This window comes from Mytilus edulis, chromosome 1, assembly GCF_963676685.1.
Source record: "Mytilus edulis chromosome 1, xbMytEdul2.2, whole genome shotgun sequence".
Classification (NCBI taxonomy): Eukaryota; Metazoa; Mollusca; class Bivalvia; order Mytilida; family Mytilidae; genus Mytilus; species Mytilus edulis.
The window spans coordinates 109,285,887-109,311,432 of NC_092344.1; the positions used below are offsets into that span (position 1 = coordinate 109,285,887).

Sequence of the window (25,546 nt, forward strand, 5' to 3'; positions counted from 1 at the left end):
CATTTAGTATGTCTATGATTCTAGCCAGTAAACTGAACATTGTCTGTGGTATAATCTGTTAAAATACATTGGATATACATTTAGCATGTCTATGATTCTAGCCAGTAAACTAAACATTGTCTGTGGTATAATCTGTAAAAATACATTGGATATACATTTAGCATGTCTATGATTCTAGCCAGTAAACTAAACATTGTCTGTGGTATAATCTGTAAAAATACATTGGATATACATTTAGCATGTCTATGATTCTAGCCAGTAAACTAAACATTGTCTGTGGTATAATCTGTAAAAATACATTGGATATACATTTAGCATGTCTATGATTCTAGCCAGTAAACTAAACATTGTCTGTGGTATAATCTGTAAAAATACATTTGATATACATTTAGAATGTCTATGATTCTAGCCAGTAAACTAAACATTGTCTGTGGTATAATCTGTAAAAATAAATTGGATATACATTTAGAATGTCTATGATTCTAGCCAGTAAACTAAACATTGTCTGTGGTATAATCTGTAAAAATAAATTGGATAAACATATTGATGTTAGGCATTAAACATATGCAGGTTACAAAAGTTCAGAAATACTTTAGTGCAGCATGGGCTGTTTTAAACTGATAAGAATATGATTACAGAAATAGCTGAAGGAAAGAAAATGAGCAAAATTACGTACAAATTGTGTTTTTATTCTTCATACAAGACCACTCTGGCTAACGCAGTGGTCCCTGGCCATACACTCAAATAGCACAGCTCTAATTTTCATTTAAACTTACTTACAATTTGGAAATAGTAAGTGGTGATAGACCCTGCTTGAAAGATACAGAGTCATAAACTATGGAATGCTAAACAAATTCGTTTGTCAATTTTTGTTTACTTTAGTTCATTACTTGAAGGAATTCTTGAACCTTGATATTATATTTCAGTATCTTGCTTTTAAAATCAATGATATTATAAAATATATCAAACTTAGAAAATAAAATGTGAGTTATATTTAAAAGAAGTATATTACCTGTAATACTTTTCTAACATAGCTGACCAACTCTCCCGAGTAATATTGGGATACACTCATTAAATCTGGACTGTTGGCTTGGTTGATCCTTAACAATGGTAAGTCCAGAGCAGAAGCCATCTGCAATTATATGTGTAAACATTTTTACTTGGTTCATATTGTCACAAAGTCAAAATCGTTGTATTGGTTAAAGCTTCATCAAAGGAAGGTCCATGATATAAATGTTTTCTTTATATATGTTATCAATAGTTCTTGAATATTCCTAGGAGTAATATACTCAAGATTGAAACGGTTGAAGATTATAGAATCTTCATCCTCTGGCGTACTTAATTATAATCCTGGTACCTTTGAATTTCTCGAAAAAATTAAGGATTTTCTTATCCCAGGCATAGATTACCTTAGCTGTATTTGGCACATCTTTTTAGAATTTTGGATCCTCAATGCTCTTCAACTTTCTATTTGTTTGGCTTTATGAATAATTTTATATGAGCGTCACTGATGAGTCTAATGTAGACAAAATGCGCGTCTGGCGTACTAAATTATAATCCTGGTACCTTTGATAACTATTTACACCACTTGGTCAATGCCACTGCTGGTGGACATTTCCTTCCCGAGGGTATCACCAGCCCAGTAGTCAACACTTCGGTGTTGACATGAATATCAAAAATGTGGTCATTTTTATAAATTTCCTGTTTACAAAACGTTGAATTTCTCAAAACTAAGGATTTTCTTATCCCAGTCATAGATTACCTTAGCTGTATTTGGCACAACTTTTTGGAATTTTGGATCCTCAATGCACTTCAACTTGTTGTTGTTGTTTAAAAAGAATAAAGCAGCACATCATATTAGAATGGAACAACTACAGCATATCAAAATGATTTGTTACCTTTAAAAATGTAGCTCTTAATTTGATGACAAGAGAAGGATCTTTCTTAATTCCTTGCTGCATGTAGCCTGTGTAACTGTAACATAACAATGTTGTTATATACTTTAAATAACATATCACATGTTTTGCACAACATGTTTTAAAACATTTTGAAACAGGTAAAACAATTTGAAAAGGGTATTAAACAGATCCTGAAACAGGACTTTTAATAAAAGTAAGTTTAGAAAGTACCCAATTCTTTTTATAAACTTATAAACCTTAGATATCTCTCTTTTTTTCCATACAAGTAAAACAAGAATAAGTTTAAGAAAAGAATAAAAACAAACTACATGTAAGAGAGCAAAAATTTAAAAGCATGATATCTACCCCTTACAAATGATGGAATGATATTGTAGTATAATGCTATTATCCTATAAATGTTGATTTACATATCAAAAATGCTAAACTACATGTAAGGGAGAGTATTGATGTACAACTGATCACATAAAAGGGAAATAATTTCCAGCTACACTTTACACAGATTATCTAAATTTGCTTTTACTGTAAGTAGTTTTATTCTAAGTACCTATCAATGATTGTCCAGGCGTAGGACAGATCAGCTACAATCTGAATAGTGATCAACACCTCCTCTTTAATATTAATGGTCCTGATCATTTGATGTAAGTATTTCCTAGTGTCAGCTAAAAACTGTTTTACTTGTAAGTTACTCTCCAGCTGGTGGAACTCCTGTACCTAAAAAGTAAAAGGATATTAGCTAAAACATAACTTGACAATTCTGTATAGTTTAAGAAAATATTTTTGTTATTGTTTGAAATATTTCCTATTTACAGATAACTTACACAGTAATTAAATGTCAGAAATGTACAGTAAAATTAAAAAAAAACAACATAATATCCATCCATGATTTGAACATTCAAAGAAATAATATGGAAAAAATCCCTAGCCCAAAAAGATATTCATTAAGGAAGTGATTTTAGGATTATCTATTCGCTGATTAAATAAATCAATTTGAGTATAACTTGTGCCCTATGTCAACCTTTTTGTCAATTTTATGCAAAAATCTGGTATACCTCCATTATTATGTTTCTATAATCATAAGAGAGTCACTCAGTGGGCAACAATGTAACAGCTTATATTTACATTTACCACACACATTTTAAAGAGAAAATAAATTCAAAATGGTTTACTTTTTTTCATTTTCTTGAATTTCAGGACCAATCAAATTCTTTTTACACATCTTTTTACGGGGATAAGGAAATACACCACTAATTCATGGCCCTATAGCTTTCTATGTTAAATTCCTCAATTTCAAGCAGATATTCTCTTTTGTTTTACGTTCAATTAAAGTGACAACCATTGCATGCCAAAGCCACACTTTATGGTTTCTTGAACTGAGAAAATCTAACATACCTTTAATGGCATACAAGAAAGAACTAAATCCCAGAACTTGGGATGTACCAAAAACAGGTACTGCAGATCTTACAAACAGGCAAAATGAATCTGCTTTTTTAAATTTGATGCACTTTTTTTAATATTCCAAGTTATGAGTCAAAAAGTGTTCTTCAATGATCACCAGTCTTCAGCTTCTATTTAATACCATAAAAACATAGATATTCGACTTATTTTCAAAGCTACACTCCTGCGTAGGAACTATTTTGTGTTAGTACTATTACATTCTGGTATGTACTTTCTGGCTGGCCCCAAATTAGTGGTATAACATCATAATATATATATGTTTATTGGATTTTTTTTCTACGGACATACCATATAGTGTGGACTTACCTCTTCTAAAGCCTGGATAAGTTGGACTATTTTTCTGCCTGCAGAAGTTGAATCATCAAAACTCAGTGATGTTATCTGTTTACTCATCTCACTGAACCAGGCTTGTAAATTTTCTATCAATCAAAAATGATGATGAATTTAATTACAACATTGTTAATCTATGTATTATTTTTTAAAGATTAATATTTCAAATTATAACATAGAAATTATGAATAGAAGGATTTCTTTCTTTCAATATAGATAAAACTTACCATTTTTCTCCACCCTTGTGAGTGGCTTGGTCCCTGAGAAAACTTCCCCAAGTTCTTGCATTCTCTCTGTTCCCTCCTTCTTGTGTTCATCCCATTTATTTTCTTTCTCATTCAACATGTGTCTAAACATCTAAAAGATTTATTTTGAATGAAAAACGTTTGTGAAAAAAAACTTATTTAAAGTTTGAACACTATCTAGAGGACATACTTTCTTTTTCTGAGCTTTATAGAATTGTTCTCTATAAAAAATATGTCGATGTGGTATGATACTTTCTTTTTCTTGGATAATATAATCGTTATCTAAAAAACAAAGAAGAAGAAGTGGAATGCTTGCCAGTGAATCCAAATAACATATTAAAAGTTCTCCCCAAATAATTTTGTCCCCTTTATATAAGTTAAATTTAGTAAAGTTATAACACCTTATCAAAGTAACACTGATAATCTAATTACTATGCAGAGGACATAATTGTAATAAGGAGGAAAACACATACCTCTTTAAGTTTGAATTCAAACTGTCCTACACTTAGCAGCAACCTAAATACTGTTAAGGCATTAAACTTAGCATCAGCTAACACTTGTTCTCTCAGCTGTCTGCATCTTTTATTCATATCAGCACCTACAAAACATATATAGTACAGTAATCTCAGGAAATAACATTAAAAGACCAGCAATTTAGGCAATACACACCAGAAATATGCATTAAGTCAATAAAACATCACAAAACGATCTGTTAAAAGATTTCAAGTGCATAAAGTCAAAGTGTATGTTATAAATAAAATATTTGTCATTAAAGGATTAAATTGAAAAAAGTGAGTTTGTGAAATAATTTCATCACATATCATGATTCATGAGACATAAGGCTAACACAATTATATTTTTGTTGTAAAATGTGTATTTGGGCCTATTATTCTGATAACCATTAGAAAACAAGGTTGAAATAAGTTAACAATGACACCTTAGACTAACATTACTATCACTCAGACTAGTAGATCTGACTATTGTTACAACTACCCAACCAATTTGTTGATTTGTTTTCTCAATTGAATTGTTTTATATTTTTAATGTCAGAGCCTTTTATAGCTGACTATACAATAAAGGTTTTTTCATTGTTTAAGGCTTTATTTTAAATTTGGTGAATAGTTATGTCATTGGCAATCATACCAAATCTCCTTTTTTATTTTGAGAGACATTACAAATTACATTTATCATTTTGCTTTATCTTATTTCCCTTTTAGCACCTGAAACCTTTCTATTGACGCTTACTAGGAGAAAGAGCTGATGTGTGTAACATTAGCCACCTGAGAGTAACATTGCTATCCCTCATAATACACTTACTAGGAGAGAGAGCTGATGTATGTAACATTAGCCACCAGAGAGTAACATTGCTGTTCCTCATAATACACTTACTAGGAGAGAGAGCTGATGTATGTAACATTGGCCATCTGAGAGTAACATTGCTATCCCTCATAATACACTAACTAGGAGAGAGAGCTGATGTATGTAACATTAGCCACCAGAGAGTAACATTGCTGTTCCTCATAATACACTAACTAAGAGAAAGAGCTGATGTATGTAACATTAGCCACCTGAGAGTAACATTGCTATCCCTCATAATACACTAACTAGGAGAGAGAGCTGATGTATGTAACATTGGCCATCTGAGAGTAACATTGCTATCCCTCATAATACACTAACTAGGAGAGAGAGCTGATGTATGTAACATTAGCCACCTGAGAGTAACATTGCTGTCCCTCATAATACACTTACTAGGAGAGAGAGCTGATGTATGCAACATTAGCCACCTGAGAGTAACATTGCTATCCCTCATAACACACTTACTAGGAGAGAGAGCTGATGTATGTAACATTAGCCACCGGAGAGTAACATTGCTGTCCCTCATAATACACTTACTAGGAGAGAGAGCTGATGTATGTAACATTAGCCACCTGAGAGTAACATTGCTGTTCCTCATAATACACTAACTAGGAGAGAGACCTGATGTATGTAACATTAGCCACCGGGGAGTAACATTGCTGTCCCTCATAATACACTTACTAGGAGAGAGACCTGATGTATGTAACATTAGCCATCTGAGAGTAACATTGCTATCCCTCATAATACACTTACTAGGAGAGAGAGCTGATGTATGTAACATTAGCCACCTGAGAGTAACATTGCTGTCCCTCATAATACACTTACTAGGAGAGAGAGCTGATGTATGTAACATTAGCCACCAGAGAGTAACATTGCTGTCCCTCATAATACACTTACTAGGAGAGAGAGCTGATGTATGTAACATTGGCCATCTGAGAGTAACATTGCTGTCCCTCATAATACGCTTACTAGGAGAGAGAGCTGATGTATGTAACATTAGCCACCTGAGAGTAACATTGCTATCCCTCATAATACACTTACTAGGAGAGAGAGCTGATGTATGTAACATTAGCCACCTGAGAGTAACATTGCTATCCCTCATAATACACTTACTAGGAGAGAGAGCTGATGTATGTAACATCAACCACCTGAGAGTAACATTGCTGTCCCTCATAATACACTAACTAGGAGAGAGAGCTGATGTATGTAACATTAGCCACCTGAGAGTAACATTGCTATCCCTCATAATACACTAACTAGGAGAGAGAGCTGATGTATAAAACATTGGCCATCTGAGAGTAACATTGCTGTCCCTCATAATACACTTACTAGGAGAGAGAGCTGATGTATGCAACATCAACCACCGGAGAGTAACATTGCTGTCCCTCATAATACACTTACTAGGAGAGAGAGCTGATGTATGTAACATTAGCCACCAGAGAGTAACATTGCTGTTCCTCATAATACACTTACTAGGAGAGAGAGCTGATGTATGTAACATTAGCCACCTGAGAGTAACATTGCTGTCCCTCATAATACACTAACTAGGAGAGAGAGCTGATGTATGTAACATTAGCCACCAGAGAGTAACATTGCTATCCCTCATAATACACTTACTAGGAGAGAGAGCTGATGTATGTAACATTAGCCACCTGAGAGTAACATTGCTATCCCTCATAATACACTAACTAGGAGAGAGAGCTGATGTATGTAACATTGGCCATCTGAGAGTAACATTGCTATCCCTCATAATACACTAACTAGGAGAGAGAGCTGATGTATGTAACATTAGCCACCTGAGAGTAACATTGCTATCCCTCATAATACACTTACTAGGAGAGAGAGCTGATGTATGCAACATTAGCCACCTGAGAGTAACATTGCTATCCCTCATAATACACTTACTAGGAGAGAGAGCTGATGTATGTAACATTAGCCACCTGAGAGTAACATTGCTATCCCTCATAATACACTTACTAGGAGAGAGAGCTGATGTATGTAACATTAGCCACCTGAGAGTAACATTGCTATCCCTCATAATACACTTACTAGGAGAGAGAGCTGATGTATGTAACATTAGCCACCTGAGAGTAACATTGCTATCCCTCATAATACACTTACTAGGAGAGAGAGCTGATGTATGTAACATTAGCCACCTGAGAGTAACATTGCTATCCCTCATAATACACTTACTAGGAGAGAGAGCTGATGTATGTAACATTAGCCACCTGAGAGTAACATTGCTGTCCCTCATAATACACTTACTAGGAGAGAGAGCTGATGTATGTAACATTAGCCACCTGAGAGTAACATTGCTATCCCTCATAATACACTTACTAGGAGAGAGAGCTGATGTATGTAACATTAGCCACCTGAGAGTAACATTGCTGTCCCTCATAACACACTAACTAGGAGAGAGAGCTGATGTATGTAACATTAGCCACCGGAGAGTAACATTGCTGTCCCTCATAACACACTTACTAGGAGAGAGAGCTGATGTATGCAACATTAGCCACCGGAGAGTAACATTGCTGTCCCTCATAATACACTTACTAGGAGAGAGAGCTGATGTATGTAACATTAGCCACCTGAGAGTAACATTGCTATCCCTCATAATACACTTACTAGGAGAGAGAGCTGATGTATGTAACATTAGCCACCGGAGAGTAACATTGCTATCCCTCATAATACACTTACTAGGAGAGAGAGCTGATGTATGTAACATTAGCCACCGGAGAGTAACATTGCTATCCCTCATAATACACTAACTAGGAGAGAGAGCTGATGTATGTAACATTAGCCACCTGAGAGTAACATTGCTATCCCTCATAATACACTTACTAGGAGAGAGAGCTGATGTATGTAACATTAGCCACCTGAGAGTAACATTGCTATCCCTCATAATACACTTACTAGGAGAGAGAGCTGATGTATGTAACATTAGCCACCTGAGAGTAACATTGCTATCCCTCATAATACACTAACTAGGAGAAAGAGCTGATGTATGTAACATTAGCCACCTGAGAGTAACATTGCTATCCCTCATAATACACTAACTAGGAGAGAGAGCTGATGTATGTAACATTAGCCATCTGAGAGTAACATTGCTGTCCCTCATAATACACTTACTAGGAGAGAGAGCTGATGTATAAAACATTGGCCATCTGAGAGTAACATTGCTGTCCCTCATAATACACTAACTAGGAGAGAGAGCTGATGTATGTAACATTAGCCACCTGAGAGTAACATTGCTATCCATCATAATACACTAACTAGGAGAGAGAGCTGATGTATGTAACATTAGCCACCTGAGAGTAACATTGCTATCCCTCATAATACACTTACTAGGAGAGAGAGCTGATGTATGCAACATCAACCACCTGAGAGTAACATTGCTGTCCCTCATAATACACTTACTAGGAGAGAGAGCTGATGTATGCAACATTAGCCACCAGAGAGTAACATTGCTATCCCTCATAATACACTAACTAGGAGAAAGAGCTGATGTATGTAACATTAGCCACCAGAGAGTAACATTGCTATCCCTCATAATACACTTACTAGGAGAGAGAGCTGATGTATGTAACATTAGCCACCTGAGAGTAACATTGCTATCCCTCATAATACACTTACTAGGAGAGAGAGCTGATGTATGTAACATTAGCCACCAGAGAGTAACATTGCTATCCCTCATAATACACTAACTAGGAGAGAGAGCTGATGTATGTAACATTAGCCACCTGAGAGTAACATTGCTATCCCTCATAATACACTTACTAGGAGAGAGAGCTGATGTATGTAACATTAGCCACCAGAGAGTAACATTGCTATCCCTCATAATACACTAACTAGGAGAAAGAGCTGATGTATGTAACATTAGCCACCAGAGAGTAACATTGCTATCCCTCATAATACACTAACTAGGAGAGAGAGCTGATGTATGTAACATTAGCCACCAGAGAGTAACATTGCTATCCCTCATAACACACTTACTAGGAGAGAGAGCTGATGTATAAAACATTGGCCATCTGAGAGTAACATTGCTGTCCCTCATAATACACTAACTAGGAGAGAGAGCTGATGTATGTAACATTAGCCACCTGAGAGTAACATTGCTATCCCTCATAATACACTTACTAGGAGAGAGAGCTGATGTATGTAACATTAGCCACCTGAGAGTAACATTGCTGTCCCTCATAATACACTTACTAGGAGAGAGAGCTGATGTATGTAACATTAGCCACCTGAGAGTAACATTGCTGTCCCTCATAATACACTTACTAGGAGAGAGAGCTGATGTATGTAACATTAGCCACCTGAGAGTAACATTGCTATCCCTCATAATACACTAACTAGGAGAGAGAGCTGATGTATGTAACATTAGCCACCTGAGAGTAACATTGCTGTCCCTCATAATACACTAACTAGGAGAGAGAGCTGATGTATGTAACATTAGCCACCTGAGAGTAACATTGCTATCCCTCATAACACACTAACTAGGAGAGAGAGCTGATGTATGTAACATTAGCCACCAGAGAGTAACATTGCTATCCCTCATAATACACTAACTAGGAGAGAGAGCTGATGTATGCAACATCAACCACCGGAGAGTAACATTGCTGTCCCTCATAATACACTAACTAGGAGAGAGAGCTGATGTATGCAACATCAACCACCGGAGAGTAACATTGCTGTCCCTCATAATACACTTACTAGGAGAGAGAGCTGATGTATGTAACATTAGCCACCTGAGAGTAACATTGCTATCCATCATAATACACTTACTAGGAGAGAGAGCTGATGTATGTAACATTAGCCACCTGAGAGTAACATTGCTATCCCTCATAATACACTAACTAGGAGAGAGAGCTGATGTATGCAACATCAACCACCGGAGAGTAACATTGCTATCCCTCATAATACACTTACTAGGAGAGAGAGCTGATGTATGTAACATTAGCCACCTGAGAGTAACATTGCTGTCCCTCATAATACACTAACTAGGAGAGAGAGCTGATGTATGTAACATTAGCCACCTGAGAGTAACATTGCTATCCCTCATAATACACTTACTAGGAGAGAGAGCTGATGTATGTAACATTAGCCACCAGAGAGTAACATTGCTGTCCCTCATAATACACTAACTAGGAGAAAGAGCTGATGTATGTAACATTAGCCATCTGAGAGTAACATTGCTGTCCCTCATAATACACTTACTAGGAGAGAGAGCTGATGTATGCAACATCAACCACCGGAGAGTAACATTGCTGTCCCTCATAATACACTTACTAGGAGAGAGAGCTGATGTATGTAACATTAGCCACCAGAGAGTAACATTGCTGTCCCTCATAATACACTTACTAGGAGAAAGAGCTGATGTATGTAACTTTAGCCACCTGAGAGTAACATTGCTGTCCCTCATAATACACTTACTAGGAGAGAGAGCTGATGTATGTAACATTAGCCACCTGAGAGTAACATTGCTGTCCCTCATAATACACTTACTAGGAGAGAGAGCTGATGTATGTAACATTAGCCACCTGAGAGTAACATTGCTGTCCCTCATAATACACTAACTAGGAGAGAGAGCTGATGTATGTAACATTAGCCACCTGAGAGTAACATTGCTATCCCTCATAATACACTAACTAGGAGAGAGAGCTGATGTATGTAACATTAGCCACCGGAGAGTAACATTGCTGTCCCTCATAATACACTAACTAGGAGAAAGAGCTGATGTATGTAACATTAGCCACCTGAGAGTAACATTGCTATCCCTCATAATACACTAACTAGGAGAGAGAGCTGATGTATGTAACATTAGCCACCGGAGAGTAACATTGCTGTCCCTCATAATACACTAACTAGGAGAAAGAGCTGATGTATGTAACATTAGCCACCTGAGAGTAACATTGCTATCCCTCATAATACACTTACTAGGAGAGAGAGCTGATGTATGTAACATCAACCACCTGAGAGTAACATTGCTGTCCCTCATAATACACTTACTAGGAGAGAGAGCTGATGTATGTAACAGTAGCCACCAGAGAGTAACATTGCTGTCCCTCATGATACACTTACTAGGAGAGAGAGCTGATGTATGAAACATTAGCCACCTGAGAGTAACATTGCTGTTCCTCATAATACACTTACTAGGAGAGAGAGCTGATGTATGTAACATTAGCCACCTGAGAGTAACATTGCTGTCCCTCATAATACACTAACTAGGAGAGAGAGCTGATGTATGCAACATTAGCCACCTGAGAGTAACATTGCTGTCCCTCATAATACACTTACTAGGAGAGAGAGCTGATGTATGTAACATTAGCCACCTGAGAGTAACATTGCTGTCCCTCATAATACACTAACTAGGAGAGAGAGCTGATGTATGTAACATTAGCCACCAGAGAGTAACATTGCTATCCCTCATAATACACTAACTAGGAGAGAGAGCTGATGTATGTAACATTAGCCACCTGAGAGTAACATTGCTATCCCTCATAATACACTTACTAGGAGAGAGAGCTGATGTATGTAACATTAGCCACCTGAGAGTAACATTGCTATCCCTCATAATACACTAACTAGGAGAGAGAGCTGATGTATGTAACATTAGCCACCAGAGAGTAACATTGCTATCCCTCATAATACACTAACTAGGAGAGAGAGCTGATGTATGTAACATTAGCCACCTGAGAGTAACATTGCTATCCCTCATAATACACTTACTAGGAGAGAGAGCTGATGTATGCAACATTAGCCACCTGAGAGTAACATTGCTATCCCTCATAATACACTTACTAGGAGAGAGAGCTGATGTATGTAACATTAGCCACCGGGGAGTAACATTGCTGTCCCTCATAACACACTAACTAGGAGAGAGAGCTGATGTATGTAACATTAGCCACCTGAGAGTAACATTGCTATCCCTCATAATACACTTACTAGGAGAGAGAGCTGATGTATGTAACATTAGCCACCAGAGAGTAACATTGCTGTCCCTCATAACACACTTACTAGGAGAGAGAGCTGATGTATGCAACATTAGCCACCGGAGAGTAACATTGCTGTCCCTCATAACACACTAACTAGGAGAGAGAGCTGATGTATGCAACATTAGCCACCGGAGAGTAACATTGCTGTCCCTCATAATACACTTACTAGGAGAGAGAGCTGATGTATGTAACATTAGCCACCTGAGAGTAACATTGCTGTCCCTCATAACACACTAACTAGGAGAGAGAGCTGATGTATGTAACATTAGCCACCGGAGAGTAACATTGCTGTCCCTCATAACACACTTACTAGGAGAGAGAGCTGATGTATGCAACATTAGCCACCGGAGAGTAACATTGCTGTCCCTCATAATACACTTACTAGGAGAGAGAGCTGATGTATGTAACATTAGCCACCTGAGAGTAACATTGCTGTCCCTCATAACACACTTACTAGGAGAGAGAGCTGATGTATGCAACATTAGCCACCTGAGAGTAACATTGCTGTCCCTCATAACACACTTACTAGGAGAGAGAGCTGATGTATGTAACATTAGCCACCGGAGAGTAACATTGCTGTCCCTCATAACACACTTACTAGGAGAGAGAGCTGATGTATGCAACATTAGCCACCGGAGAGTAACATTGCTGTCCCTCATAATACACTTACTAGGAGAGAGAGCTGATGTATGTAACATTAGCCACCTGAGAGTAACATTGCTATCCATCATAACACACTTACTAGGAGAGAGAGCTGATGTATGTAACATTAGCCACCTGAGAGTAACATTGCTATCCCTCATAATACACTTACTAGGAGAGAGAGCTGATGTATGTAACATTAGCCACCGGAGAGTAACATTGCTATCCCTCATAATACACTAACTAGGAGAGAGAGCTGATGTATGTAACATTAGCCACCTGAGAGTAACATTGCTATCCCTCATAATACACTTACTAGGAGAGAGAGCTGATGTATGTAACATTAGCCACCAGAGAGTAACATTGCTATCCCTCATAATACACTTACTAGGAGAGAGAGCTGATGTATGTAACATTAGCCACCTGAGAGTAACATTGCTATCCCTCATAATACACTAACTAGGAGAGAGAGCTGATGTATGTAACATTAGCCATCTGAGAGTAACATTGCAATCCCTCATAATACACTTACTAGGAGAGAGAGCTGATGTATGTAACATTAGCCACCAGAGAGTAACATTGCTGTCCCTCATAATACACTTACTAGGAGAGAGAGCTGATGTATGTAACATTAGCCACCTGAGAGTAACATTGCTGTCCCTCATAATACACTTACTAGGAGAGAGAGCTGATGTATGTAACATTAGCCACCAGAGAGTAACATTGCTGTCCCTCATAATACACTTACTAGGAGAGAGAGCTGATGTATGTAACATTAGCCACCAGAGAGTAACATTGCTGTCCCTCATAACACACTAACTAGGAGAGAGAGCTGATGTATGTAACATTAGCCACCGGAGAGTAACATTGCTGTCCCTCATAACACACTTACTAGGAGAGAGAGCTGATGTATGTAACATTAGCCACCAGAGAGTAACATTGCTGTCCCTCATAATACACTTACTAGGAGAAAGAGCTGATGTATGTAACATTAGCCACCTGAGAGTAACATTGCTATCCCTCATAATACACTTACTAGGAGAGAGAGCTGATGTATGTAACATTAGCCACCAGAGAGTAACATTGCTATCCCTCATAATACACTTACTAGGAGAGAGAGCTGATGTATGTAACATTAGCCATCTGAGAGTAACATTGCTATCCCTCATAATACACTTACTAGGAGAGAGAGCTGATGTATGTAACATTAGCCACCAGAGAGTAACATTGCTATCCCTCATAATACACTTACTAGGAGAGAGAGCTGATGTATGTAACATTAGCCACCGGAGAGTAACATTGCTGTCCCTCATAATACACTAACTAGGAGAAAGAGCTGATGTATGTAACATTAGCCATCTGAGAGTAACATTGCTGTCCCTCATAATACACTTACTAGGAGAGAGAGCTGAGGTATGTAACATTAGCCACCAGAGAGTAACATTGCTGTCCCTCATAATACACTTACTAGGAGAAAGAGCTGATGTATGTAACATTAGCCACCTGAGAGTAACATTGCTATCCCTCATAATACACTTACTAGGAGAGAGAGCTGATGTATGTAACATTAGCCACCAGAGAGTAACATTGCTATCCCTCATAATACACTAACTAGGAGAGAGAGCTGATGTATGTAACATTAGCCACCTGAGAGTAACATTGCTATCCCTCATAATACACTTACTAGGAGAGAGAGCTGATGTATAAAACATTGGCCATCTGAGAGTAACATTGCTGTCCCTCATAATACACTTACTAGGAGAGAGAGCTGATGTATGTAACATTAGCCACCAGAGAGTAACATTGCTATCCCTCATAATACACTAACTAGGAGAGAGAGCTGATGTATGTAACATTAGCCACCTGAGAGTAACATTGCTATCCCTCATAATACACTTACTAGGAGAGAGAGCTGATGTATAAAACATTGGCCATCTGAGAGTAACATTGCTGTCCCTCATAATACACTTACTAGGAGAGAGAGCTGATGTATGCAACATCAACCACCGGAGAGTAACATTGCTGTCCCTCATAATACACTTACTAGGAGAGAGAGCTGATGTATGTAACATTAGCCACCAGAGAGTAACATTGCTGTCCCTCATAATACACTTACTAGGAGAGAGAGCTGATGTATGTAACATTAGCCACCAGAGAGTAACATTGCTGTCCCTCATAATACACTTACTAGGAGAGAGAGCTGATGTATGCAACATCAACCACCGGAGAGTAACATTGCTGTCCCTCATAATACACTTACTAGGAGAGAGAGCTGATGTATGTAACATTAGCCACCAGAGAGTAACATTGCTGTCCCTCATAATACACTAACTAGGAGAGAGAGCTGATGTATGTAACATTAGCCACCTGAGAGTAACATTGCTATCCCTCATAATACACTTACTAGGAGAGAGAGCTGATGTATAAAACATTGGCCATCTGAGAGTAACATTGCTGTCCCTCATAATACACTTACTAGGAGAGAGAGCTGATGTATGCAACATCAACCACCGGAGAGTAACATTGCTGTCCCTCATAATACACTTACTAGGAGAGAGAGCTGATGTATGTAACATTAGCCACCAGAGAGTAACATTGCTGTCCCTCATAATACACTTACTAGGAGAGAGAGCTGATGTATGTAACATTAGCCACCAGAGAGTAACATTGCTGTCCCTCATAATACACTTACTAGGAGAGAGAGCTGATGTATGCAACATCAACCACCGGAGAGTAACATTGCTGTCCCTCATAATACACTTACTAGGAGAGAGAGCTGATGTATGTAACATTAGCCACCAGAGAGTAACATTGCTGTCCCTCATAATACACTAACTAGGAGAGAGAGCTGATGTATGTAACATTAGCCACCAGAGAGTAACATTGCTGTCCCTCATAATACACTAACTAGGAGAGAGAGCTGATGTATGTAACATTAGCCACCAGAGAGTAACATTGCTGTCCCTCATAATACACTTACTAGGAGAGAGAGCTGATGTATGTAACATTAGCCACCAGAGAGTAACATTGCTATCCCTCATAATACACTTACTAGGAGAGAGAGCTGATGTATAAAACATTGGCCATCTGAGAGTAACATTGCTGTCTGTTGTGAATTAGTTATAGTTTCAGTTTAGTATTTTATACTCTTTTATTTGCTAAACATTTTACCGCCATTTACGTAACAATAGGCCCGCAACGTCGTCACTTGCCGACGTCTCTTTGTATATCTTAGACTCTAGTAAAGCATACGAAACATTGAAGACGCTTTTGTGTTTACTCGCCTTTATTATCGATACGTCCAAAACATTGTGGTGCCGTGACCACTCATTACACACTTACTAGGAGAGAGAGCTGATGTATGCAACATTAGCCACCTGAGAGTAACATTGCTGTCCCTCATAACATTCATCATCTTTGGTATATTGTCCAGTACGAACTCTTCTGTCAGAACACCTTCTTTAAGATACTTCTCTAATGGAGTGTGCAGCTTCACTACTTTATTGGCATATTTTGTAGCCTAATAAATAAAGAAATTTACATAGTTTATATTGTGTATTGATTGCATTTGTTTCATATAATTAACTTGATTTTTATTATCTTATCTACTTCTTATTGCAATGCAATATATGATTATTTGTATTTAAACAATTTAACCATTAGAATATATCATATACATTTTGTAGTACTACAAGCATAAAAGTATTCAAAATTATATTTCATTAATATATCATAGTAGCTCCATGAAGCCTGAATTTCATCTGGCAATGTTTATAAAATCGTATTCAACTTATTCTAGAAAGGTTTTAAAGGTGAAGATTTTTTGTAGTATTTTCCTATGTCAACTTAAAATTTGATATTTAATTAACCAGTAAAAGTGAGAAAACAAGAATGTGTCCATAGTACAATGATGCCTCACTTGCACTATCATTTTCTTTCTTCAATGGACCATGATTGGGCTAAAAACTCTAATTTGGCATTAAAATTAGAAAGATCTGATCATAAGGAACATATGAACAAAGTTTCAAGTTGATTGGACTTCAAGTTCACCAAAAACTATGTTGACCAAAAACTTAACTAAAATCTTCAACCTGAAGTGGGACAGGTAGACGAAAGAATAAGGAATGAACAAACAAACAGACGCACAGACAGAAATACATAATGCCTAAATTGGTGATTAAAATCTTGTTGCATTAATCCTAAACTGTTTTTTGGGATAAGGTAATTTCAAAATGTTCATTTAACAAATTGTAGTTATACATTCTTAAAAAAAAGTGAAAAGAAACATTCATACATCTCCCATCTGAAAATAAATCTTCTATTCAGGTGACAGAACTCTGTTGCTGTTTTAATTAAATAAAAAGTTACATACCTGTTCTCTGACATTTCCCGTTTCTAATGTGTTGTTTAATGCTGTTGATGCTGCTTTGTATGTTGACCAGGCATCTAACAGGTTGACTGGCATTCCCATGTATACACTGATTACCTGTAATATAATTCATTTAAAATTAATAGTTGGGAAAATGTATAGGACTTATCTTTCTTCCATGTGATTGTATCATTCTGCTAATTACATGTAGCTCTTTGTAAAATCCCATATCATGTCTTTGTGATGTCAAATGTGTTTGATCTGGATATTACTTTTACCCCCGTTTAAACATTCAAATACACAAATTTGTGTTAGATATGCTTCATTTATAATATATTCTGTTTGATAAATGATAAATATAATAGATGACTTATGTTATGTTCTTTCTTTAACTTTAGTCTGGTGACATTGCTATATATAATTTCTTACCCAATTATCTGGGAAATGTTTATCTACTATCTCCCTCATTTTGGCTTGTTGGTTATGTAGAATTTCAGGTTCAAAATATAGAATAACATAAAGCATGGATGCCTGTGTAGCCAGAGCTGTAGAGCGATGTTCTGGTAGAGGATAGGCTGATATCTGATTATATATATCATCTGACCTCAATCGACCAATCACCATGTTGATAAAGTCACTGTTGATATGTACTCGACTGAAAGATATAGGAAAATGCTATGTAAGCTAAAAAAAATTAAATACAAATGAGCAATGCCTAAGACTTTTCCCAAAAGATGCAACAATATGGAGTTTTTTTAAGATAAGGTTGATTTTTGGCAGCTTGATATTATTTGTATATGTAAGTAATCTCATATTTTTTCTTGTTGTCAATTGCAAAGATTTACAATTAGTGCACAGATTTAATTCTGAATTTACAGTGTGCCTCTGAGTTGTTCAGGTCTAAATTAAAGTATGATTCTGGGAAGTTTAAAGTATATAATTATTGTTTAGTATGACTTAGTACTTACTTAAAGTATGACTCTGGATAATTTGGAGGTCTTTTAGCACCTGGTGCATTAGAGAATCCAGTACTTCTTAATAGTTTACAAACATCATCTATGTTAGAATCACCAGCAGCAGCTTTCTGGGCACTGTAAAGGAAGAACATTGTTAGTATAAGAAATTTCCTCAATTTAAAAGCAAATTGACCCAGTTTTGGATATTTTTGTCAGCAAACAGATCACTTTTAAATTTTTTTACAGCTAAAATAACACAAACAGTTTTGCATTTTCAAAATTCTTTTTAAAGATAAAATTTTAAAATCAAATTTCTACCATTTTTATATTTTCACTCTTAAATGAAAACTGAGTTCAAGGAATTTAGAAAAGGTCAACAAAGGAAGATAATTTAAGCCTAAAAAGACAACATGCAGGTGTTTAAAAGAGATACATACAAAGATGCATCCAGTTTAAAAGTGAGAGACAAAATATAAAACATTTTTTTATTATGAGATTAAAGGAAATAAGGTGTGAAGATATGGTCATCTGCACGGGCAGTAATAATAATATAAACATATCAATTTTTGTAACATAAAGTGACAACCCACCAGTATTAAAAATTTCTTACCTATATCTATAATAAGAAACCAGTATTCTTTCTCTAATAATACCTTCTATTCTTGTATCAATTATGAGTAACATTACACCATATAAAAACAAAGCCTCACACTGTAAAAAAAACCAAAATATCAAAATATGTACAACATTTCAGCAACTTATTTTTAACCATCATTTGAAGAAATCATTAGTAAACATATGAAGAATATAAATACAGTATCATATACTTAGTCTCCGTGTATCTGTCAACAGTTAGGAAACATATGTTATACAGCAGTCAAAATAGTTATGAGGTTTTGAAAGGCTATTATATTATTTTGATTTGACACCTTACAGTGATGTACAAACCTTATTCTTATTAAACAATATTTGAGAAAATTTGTGATTTTCTTATGGCAACTGGTACTGCAAAGGTAAATAGATAAACCAGAGTTATACAGTTGAAAATGTTTATATACTTCCAAAATTTATATTGTCATATATAAAGCCTCGGTCACACCTTACCGGATAGCAGGAACAGACGCCTAACGGATGAAAATAAAAGTTGTCCGTTGACAAAATTGTTATCCATTGGGGGTCTGTTGATGTACTGACCAAATACAACGGATGTGTAACAAATGCATAACAGACACACACCGGAAATGCAATGTACGAGAAACGGAAACGTACTGGACAAAACAGATGTCGACCGTACATTCAACGGACGAGTACCGCATAAAACGGACACCTAATGGAAGCGTACCGGATAAAACGGATGAACAAGATATACGGAAAAATTAAAGGTTTCAATAATAATACATGTATATATAAATCGCATAAATATTCAAATGTTTCTGTGTAACTGGTTTTGGTTTGGCAGTGTCTGAACTGAATAAGAGCTCCTTGATTATGAAGACGTGCACTTACTCTACAAGATTGATTATGAATATTAAGAATTCATGAACCTTAAGAAATCTGACATACCAATAATTGGCATTTCTGACGCAAAAGTTTCAATTAGCATTTATCCGTTTCAAATCCGTTCATCATCCGTTTTATCCGTATAAATACGTCCGGTAGAAGTCCGTTTCTCATTTGTTCAACATCCGTTTTATCTGTTAAACGTCTGGTAGAAGTCCATTGGTAAATTTATCCTCCAGACCTGCAACGGATGAATAACGGAAATGTAACGGATACAAAACCGAAACGAAACGGCCGAGTACCTTTCAAAAGGAACGCCTAATGGACTTTCAACGGACATTTTATCCGTTGGACGTCTGTTCAAAGTTTTGAACATGCTCAAAAGTTTCCAGCGGACAGAACGGACGTCGACGGATAAAACGTAAGCTTAATGGACATGCAACGAATATGAACGAACGTCTAACAGATAAGAAGGGACGTCTAACGGACATGAGCGGATTGAAAAAAAGTTATCCATTAGGCATCCGTTCGAGCTATCCGGTAAGGTGTGACCGAGGCTTAATCTATAAGTGTATAGATGTCCAAATTTACATGTCTGTATTATTTGTTCATATATACATTTTGAGATAAATAATGAAAATACAATATAATAGAAAGATTATTAGTTTGTGAAAGCTCATTCTACAACTTTGGATTTGATAAAATAAGATGTAGGAAAATATACTTTTCTGATTTGGCCAGTCAAAATTGTTCCTGGTATAACATGTAAAGATTTAGAGGGAGAATACTGATAACAAACTTAAAACAAAACTGTGTATTTTTTTTGTTGTATTTTTCACAAGGATTAGGAATGGTATACAAATCGCTGGAAAAAATATGTTTTGGTATTTAACCGATCTTGTAACTTGTGAGATATCTATAAATGCTTAAATGTTTTTGCATTGATAAAGCATTACTTTGAAATTGTTTTCTTCCTTTACGATGTTGCCCTGTTTACATTTCTAAATTACCAAATAGTAAATTTGTAGTTGTCCGGTAAAGTATAATGAATTTCAAAAGGGCAATGTCTATGCAAATGTTAGAAAATCTTTATCTTTGATCATCAAATATTTCTAAGACTTTTTGAACGAGACAAAATTCTTCACGCCAACTACTTTTATTCAAATAGGAAAACATTAATTTAGAGATTACTTATTTGTAATAAATGAATGTTTTAGTGTCAATATATGGAAACACATTAAAGAAATCAAAAGTCTGACGATATACCAACCAGTGCAAAATTGAATTGTATACAGGACTGAGTATCAAATACAGTAATCTCAATCAGTCATTTATATTTATTTCACAAGTTACAAGATCAGCCATATGTTCATATGCCTGTTACAAGTCAGGAGCTTCCTTCACCTGTTCCAAGTAAAAAATCTCACATGTACATGTGACTCATAAGTCTAGAGCCTCACATGTTCATTTGTTTGTCCCTTCTCAGAATCCCAAATTGAAATGTTCAAGTATCTGTTCTAAGTCAACAACATTGCATGTTTATGTGTCTGTCAGAAGTCAGGAGACTGACATGTTCGGTTGCCTAGTCAGGAACTTAACATGTTTATGTACATGTCCAAAGTCAGATGTGCAAGTGATTGTCATAATCAGGAACCTCAAGTTAAAGATACTTTGACATATTCTGTTAAAAAGAAAGAATCTCTAGTATGTGAATTAAAAAACAAAAAACATAAGAAATTCCATTTCACCCTTATCAAAGAACTTGCATTGGGAAATTTATAATAATACTTTCTTTGTGTTATAAGCCCAAGCTTATCCATTCTACTTGTATTTTGAAATGGGAGTAGTGTAGTGAATATGAATAGGTCTTTATCTCTTTCTACCTTTTGCTAATGCTTTTCAAAATATATAAAATTGAGAAAGGAAATGGGGAATGTGTCAAAGCGACAACAACCCGACCATAGAGCAGACAACAGCAGACAATGCTATATTCTAATGGTTTCTTACCAATAACTGTTTACCATCATCATTAATCAAAACACTTTCCAATGAATGTTGTATGTATATTCCTTCTTCTAAATCTTCCAGGAATCTATAACAATCAAATTATAGAAGCATGATCAATAACATTTTAATCTTATCAAATTTAGTATCATCAATTTGAATTATAAACTTTCTAACTTAAAGCACTGGAGAATGGCCTTTCTGATATGGTATACTGTAAAAATAATAGAAAATCCATTCAATCAGACACAATCTTACAAGTGCAAGTATAAATGACTACTTAATTTTTACTATGATTTAATCAGACATGCTAACTGTTTCTCTTTACAGCTTATTTCATTATTTTTGTACAAACAAAAATCACATTTAAACTAATCTTGTAAACATTAGAAAAACTTGTTCAGATTTCTTCGAATAAGAACTTTTTAAGGACAAACATTTGAACCATGTAATTATGTTTCAAGACAGAACTCGATCAGGCCTAAAACTATATCTATCTCCTGGATAGTACATGTAGCTTCAATCTTAAATGAAATCATGTAAATGTGTTAGAGCAAGCAAATAGAACTTTGAAAGTTTTAAAATAAAAGTCATGATATAAAAAATTATTTAATATAAACTTACAGCCAATTGCAAGTACTTTTAGAAATGAAAACATTATTTTCCATTGTATTGTAACTTATCACTACAAAGATAAATATCAAACCTCAAAACTGTTTAATATTTTTTTATTATACATAGTACCTCATCCATCAAGGATACATGTACCAATTTATATATGGTTATCCAGGTGTACTTACTTTGTCAAATCTATTATATATTTATGTACACTAGAAAAAGCTTGATAAAATCTTGTCAGAATTTCAATGTTATTTTCCCTGAATTCTTCATCCAAATCTTGAAGTTCCTGAAAGAAGAAGAAAACAAACTTTACTTTTCGGACCGAAACCGGTCAAGCTATGAAACATCACCAGGCGCTGTGTATTGGCATATACATGTACTATATTTTTATGCTTTCATATTTTCCCCTGCACCTAATTAATATGGCTTATACTAACGAAAGCTCCATTTGGAGTTAATGTGTTCAGATTAATTATGTCAGTAAACTTTTCCTTTATTGCTAATACTTTTGCAAGAAATCAAGGGCAATTCCTTTCAAATAAAGGCACAAACTCTGATATGGTATAATACATTTTTGCAATAAATAATTAGTACATAATGCCATTTGGATGATGAAATGCCATTTGGATGAAGAAATGGTCAGCTGTATACATGTTTATATAGATATTAGTATATCGTTTTTGTAACATCTGTTAAAATTGTCTTCACTTTTTAGAGTTGTACCAGTTCATATTGCACATAACTATTTTTATTTGAAGCATATCTTTGCTGTCTCTGTTGTAAATACATTGTAGCTATATAACCTACATCATGTTTAATAAATTTTAGAGTTGTACACGGGCATGTCTCTATTATGTTCAGATTTGACTGTTTCATTGTATAAATTTCAAGATTGTTCTAGTTTTATAATCAGAATTGATTGATACAATGTATGATTCTTTTACATCGTGATCTTACTAATAATATATCTGTTATTGCTCATTTTATTGTTATTTTTGGTGATGTTGTACCCTTTTAGACTTGTTATATATTATATTTTGTAGTGTGCTGTATCATAATTATATGATCCATTGCCCCTTAAGATTTATAGTTGGCTTTTTTCAGTCACTTGATATTTTATAATTTATAAATATATATATATATACAATGTACATGTATTTGAATGTATTTAGTGCATTTTCAGACAGATCTTTTCTTCCCTATTTTATGCACAGCTAGGTCAAATTTTATAACTTTTCAAGAAGTCTAAACAAGTGACAACTCTATGACAGATCCATCCATAGGATCATCATTGAAGGTGATACACAGCTGAAAACACATATTTATTCTAATTACTCTAAATACATGAAATATTAGCACAACCATGACAACAATGTTAAATCTGTAAATTCGCTGGGATTCAAAGTCATGCTATAGGGATATCTGGACAACACTACCTGCACTGTGTCCAAAGCTCAAGACCACTCAGCCACCTAGATGAAACTAATAATTCAGCTTTTAGTGGGCTAGTGTTACCTTTCCTCGTCAGTACTGAGTAGAATCTAGAGTTGTAACACAGTACATAATATATTAGACATGAAGATTGAATTGTTTGCAGATTAGCTAAATTTCTATTGTAAATGATCATTATATAAAAGTATACAATGTACTGTATAGAAAAACAATTTCTTGTCTCAAATTTTTTAAATTTGAGACAAGTGGGTCATGATGCGTATTAGTTTCTCCATAGGCGGTAATAGTTACGTTTTCTTCTGTTGCTCAGTCCATTTCGTTAACTTGGATATGTGTGATGGCTCGTTTCGAAGCTGAGACATTTTGACATATGTGGTTAAATTTTCGGGGTACAAAGTGAGATTACTTTTTCCGTAAATTAGCAAACCCTGAGTATCCTTTTGTGATGCGGCTCCTCAAGGTAAAAAATCCCATTTTTAACACAATAATTTCTATGAAAATTAAATACTTTGAACACATTTAATGACTCCATAGATTTTACAAATTTATTCTGTGTTCCCCTTCTTTCTTAATTAACACAAATGGTTAAGTTCAGTCATTTGTTTATCATAAGAAGTGTCAAATATCACTACACAGAGATTTTTTGTTTACACATGACTTTTGAGTTCCTCATTTCAAGGTGCTTTAGTAATATTGTCCCAAGTGCTGTGGCCTAATAAATGCCTAAAATTATCCAAAAAAGTAAGGCAAGTTGGTCTGGAGCGATTTGGCAATGGGGTGAGTTGTCATAGATTTGCATAGAATTAATTTATTAAAAGTGGTCACATACAATAAAGCATATATCTGTTTATTTTGTAAACAATTTACAAGGTAGGCCTAAATGATTATTTCCAATATCTTACCACTTTGGATTCAATCTTATTGTCAAAGTATTCTGCATTTCTAAAGTAACTGAAATCACTAATAATGTCAGCATATTTAACTTTTTCGTGTTGATTTTCCTGTCTAAAAACTGGTGGTATTACTTCTGAAAGTCTCAATAATTCAGCAAGTATTGCATTTCCCCTTGACACAAGGCGTAAAATATTTTGACCACACTGGTTATTTTCTGCAAGGAAATCAGCCATTGCTTGTTTCTGTAATGTTAGTTTGTGCTAAAGACAAGTCGAATCTAAACTCAAATCAGAAAAAAAACATCAGAAGTTACGCCCACTCTGCCAGGCACTCATGAACATGTGACAACCCTCAACCAACTTCAATTATCCTCAGGGTAAGTGCATCTGAATGCTACCGTAACTTATTTTTTCAATATAAAATGTTGTCTACTCAAACAGAAACTTGTGTTTCTACTCTTCACAGCACACTTTCCTTGTCCATTTTGGTGTAAAGAGCAGACAGATAGTCAACATCCGGAAACAGCCACAGCGACACCTATTATCATTAGTAAATTGAGTAAAGTCAATAACCGACCAGAAATCATATACAACAACGCACAGCAAAGGACACAAATATTCAATGTACACATTGTGACCCATGTTTTTAAAGAAAGAGCAAGCACAAAGTAAAAATGACAACAAATAATACAAGAAGAAAATAGAAAATATTAAATTATAGAGAATAATAATGGAGAAAATACAATCTGCAAAAATATTAAATAACTGTAACCAAAATAAATCATATCAAATGACCAATACTCGAAAAG

At 35.4% G+C, this 25,546-nt stretch overlaps 1 protein-coding gene across 4 annotated transcripts in view; it reads right to left on the reverse strand.

Annotated features, from left to right (window-relative positions):
* Positions 1–25,298, reverse strand: part of LOC139517467 (WASH complex subunit 5-like) — a 55,656-nt gene extending 30,358 nt beyond the window's left edge. The window contains exons 1-15 of one of the 4 annotated variants that reach the window (XM_071308575.1): positions 24,747–25,283; positions 22,572–22,678; positions 21,775–21,859; positions 18,878–18,978; positions 18,280–18,402; positions 17,741–17,966; positions 17,315–17,428; positions 16,320–16,462; positions 8,363–8,397; positions 4,423–4,547; positions 3,932–4,061; positions 3,681–3,793; positions 2,464–2,630; positions 1,899–1,974; positions 1,013–1,132 (exon numbers count right to left, since the gene is read on the reverse strand). In XM_071308575.1, the coding sequence (XP_071164676.1) occupies positions 1,013–1,132; positions 1,899–1,974; positions 2,464–2,630; positions 3,681–3,793; positions 3,932–4,061; positions 4,423–4,547; positions 8,363–8,397; positions 16,320–16,462; positions 17,315–17,428; positions 17,741–17,966; positions 18,280–18,402; positions 18,878–18,978; positions 21,775–21,859; positions 22,572–22,678; positions 24,747–24,971 (1,890 nt within the window). In that variant the 5' untranslated portion in view covers positions 24,972–25,283. Of the gene's footprint in view, positions 1–1,012; positions 1,133–1,898; positions 1,975–2,463; positions 2,631–3,680; positions 3,794–3,931; positions 4,062–4,422; positions 4,548–8,362; positions 8,398–11,458; positions 11,494–12,682; positions 12,718–16,284; positions 16,463–17,314; positions 17,429–17,740; positions 17,967–18,279; positions 18,403–18,877; positions 18,979–21,774; positions 21,860–22,571; positions 22,679–24,746 lie in introns of all 4 variants that reach the window. The other 3 variants (XM_071308584.1, XM_071308593.1, XM_071308566.1) reach the window with 3 other exon arrangements.
* Positions 25,299–25,546: the final 248 nt, after the last annotated feature.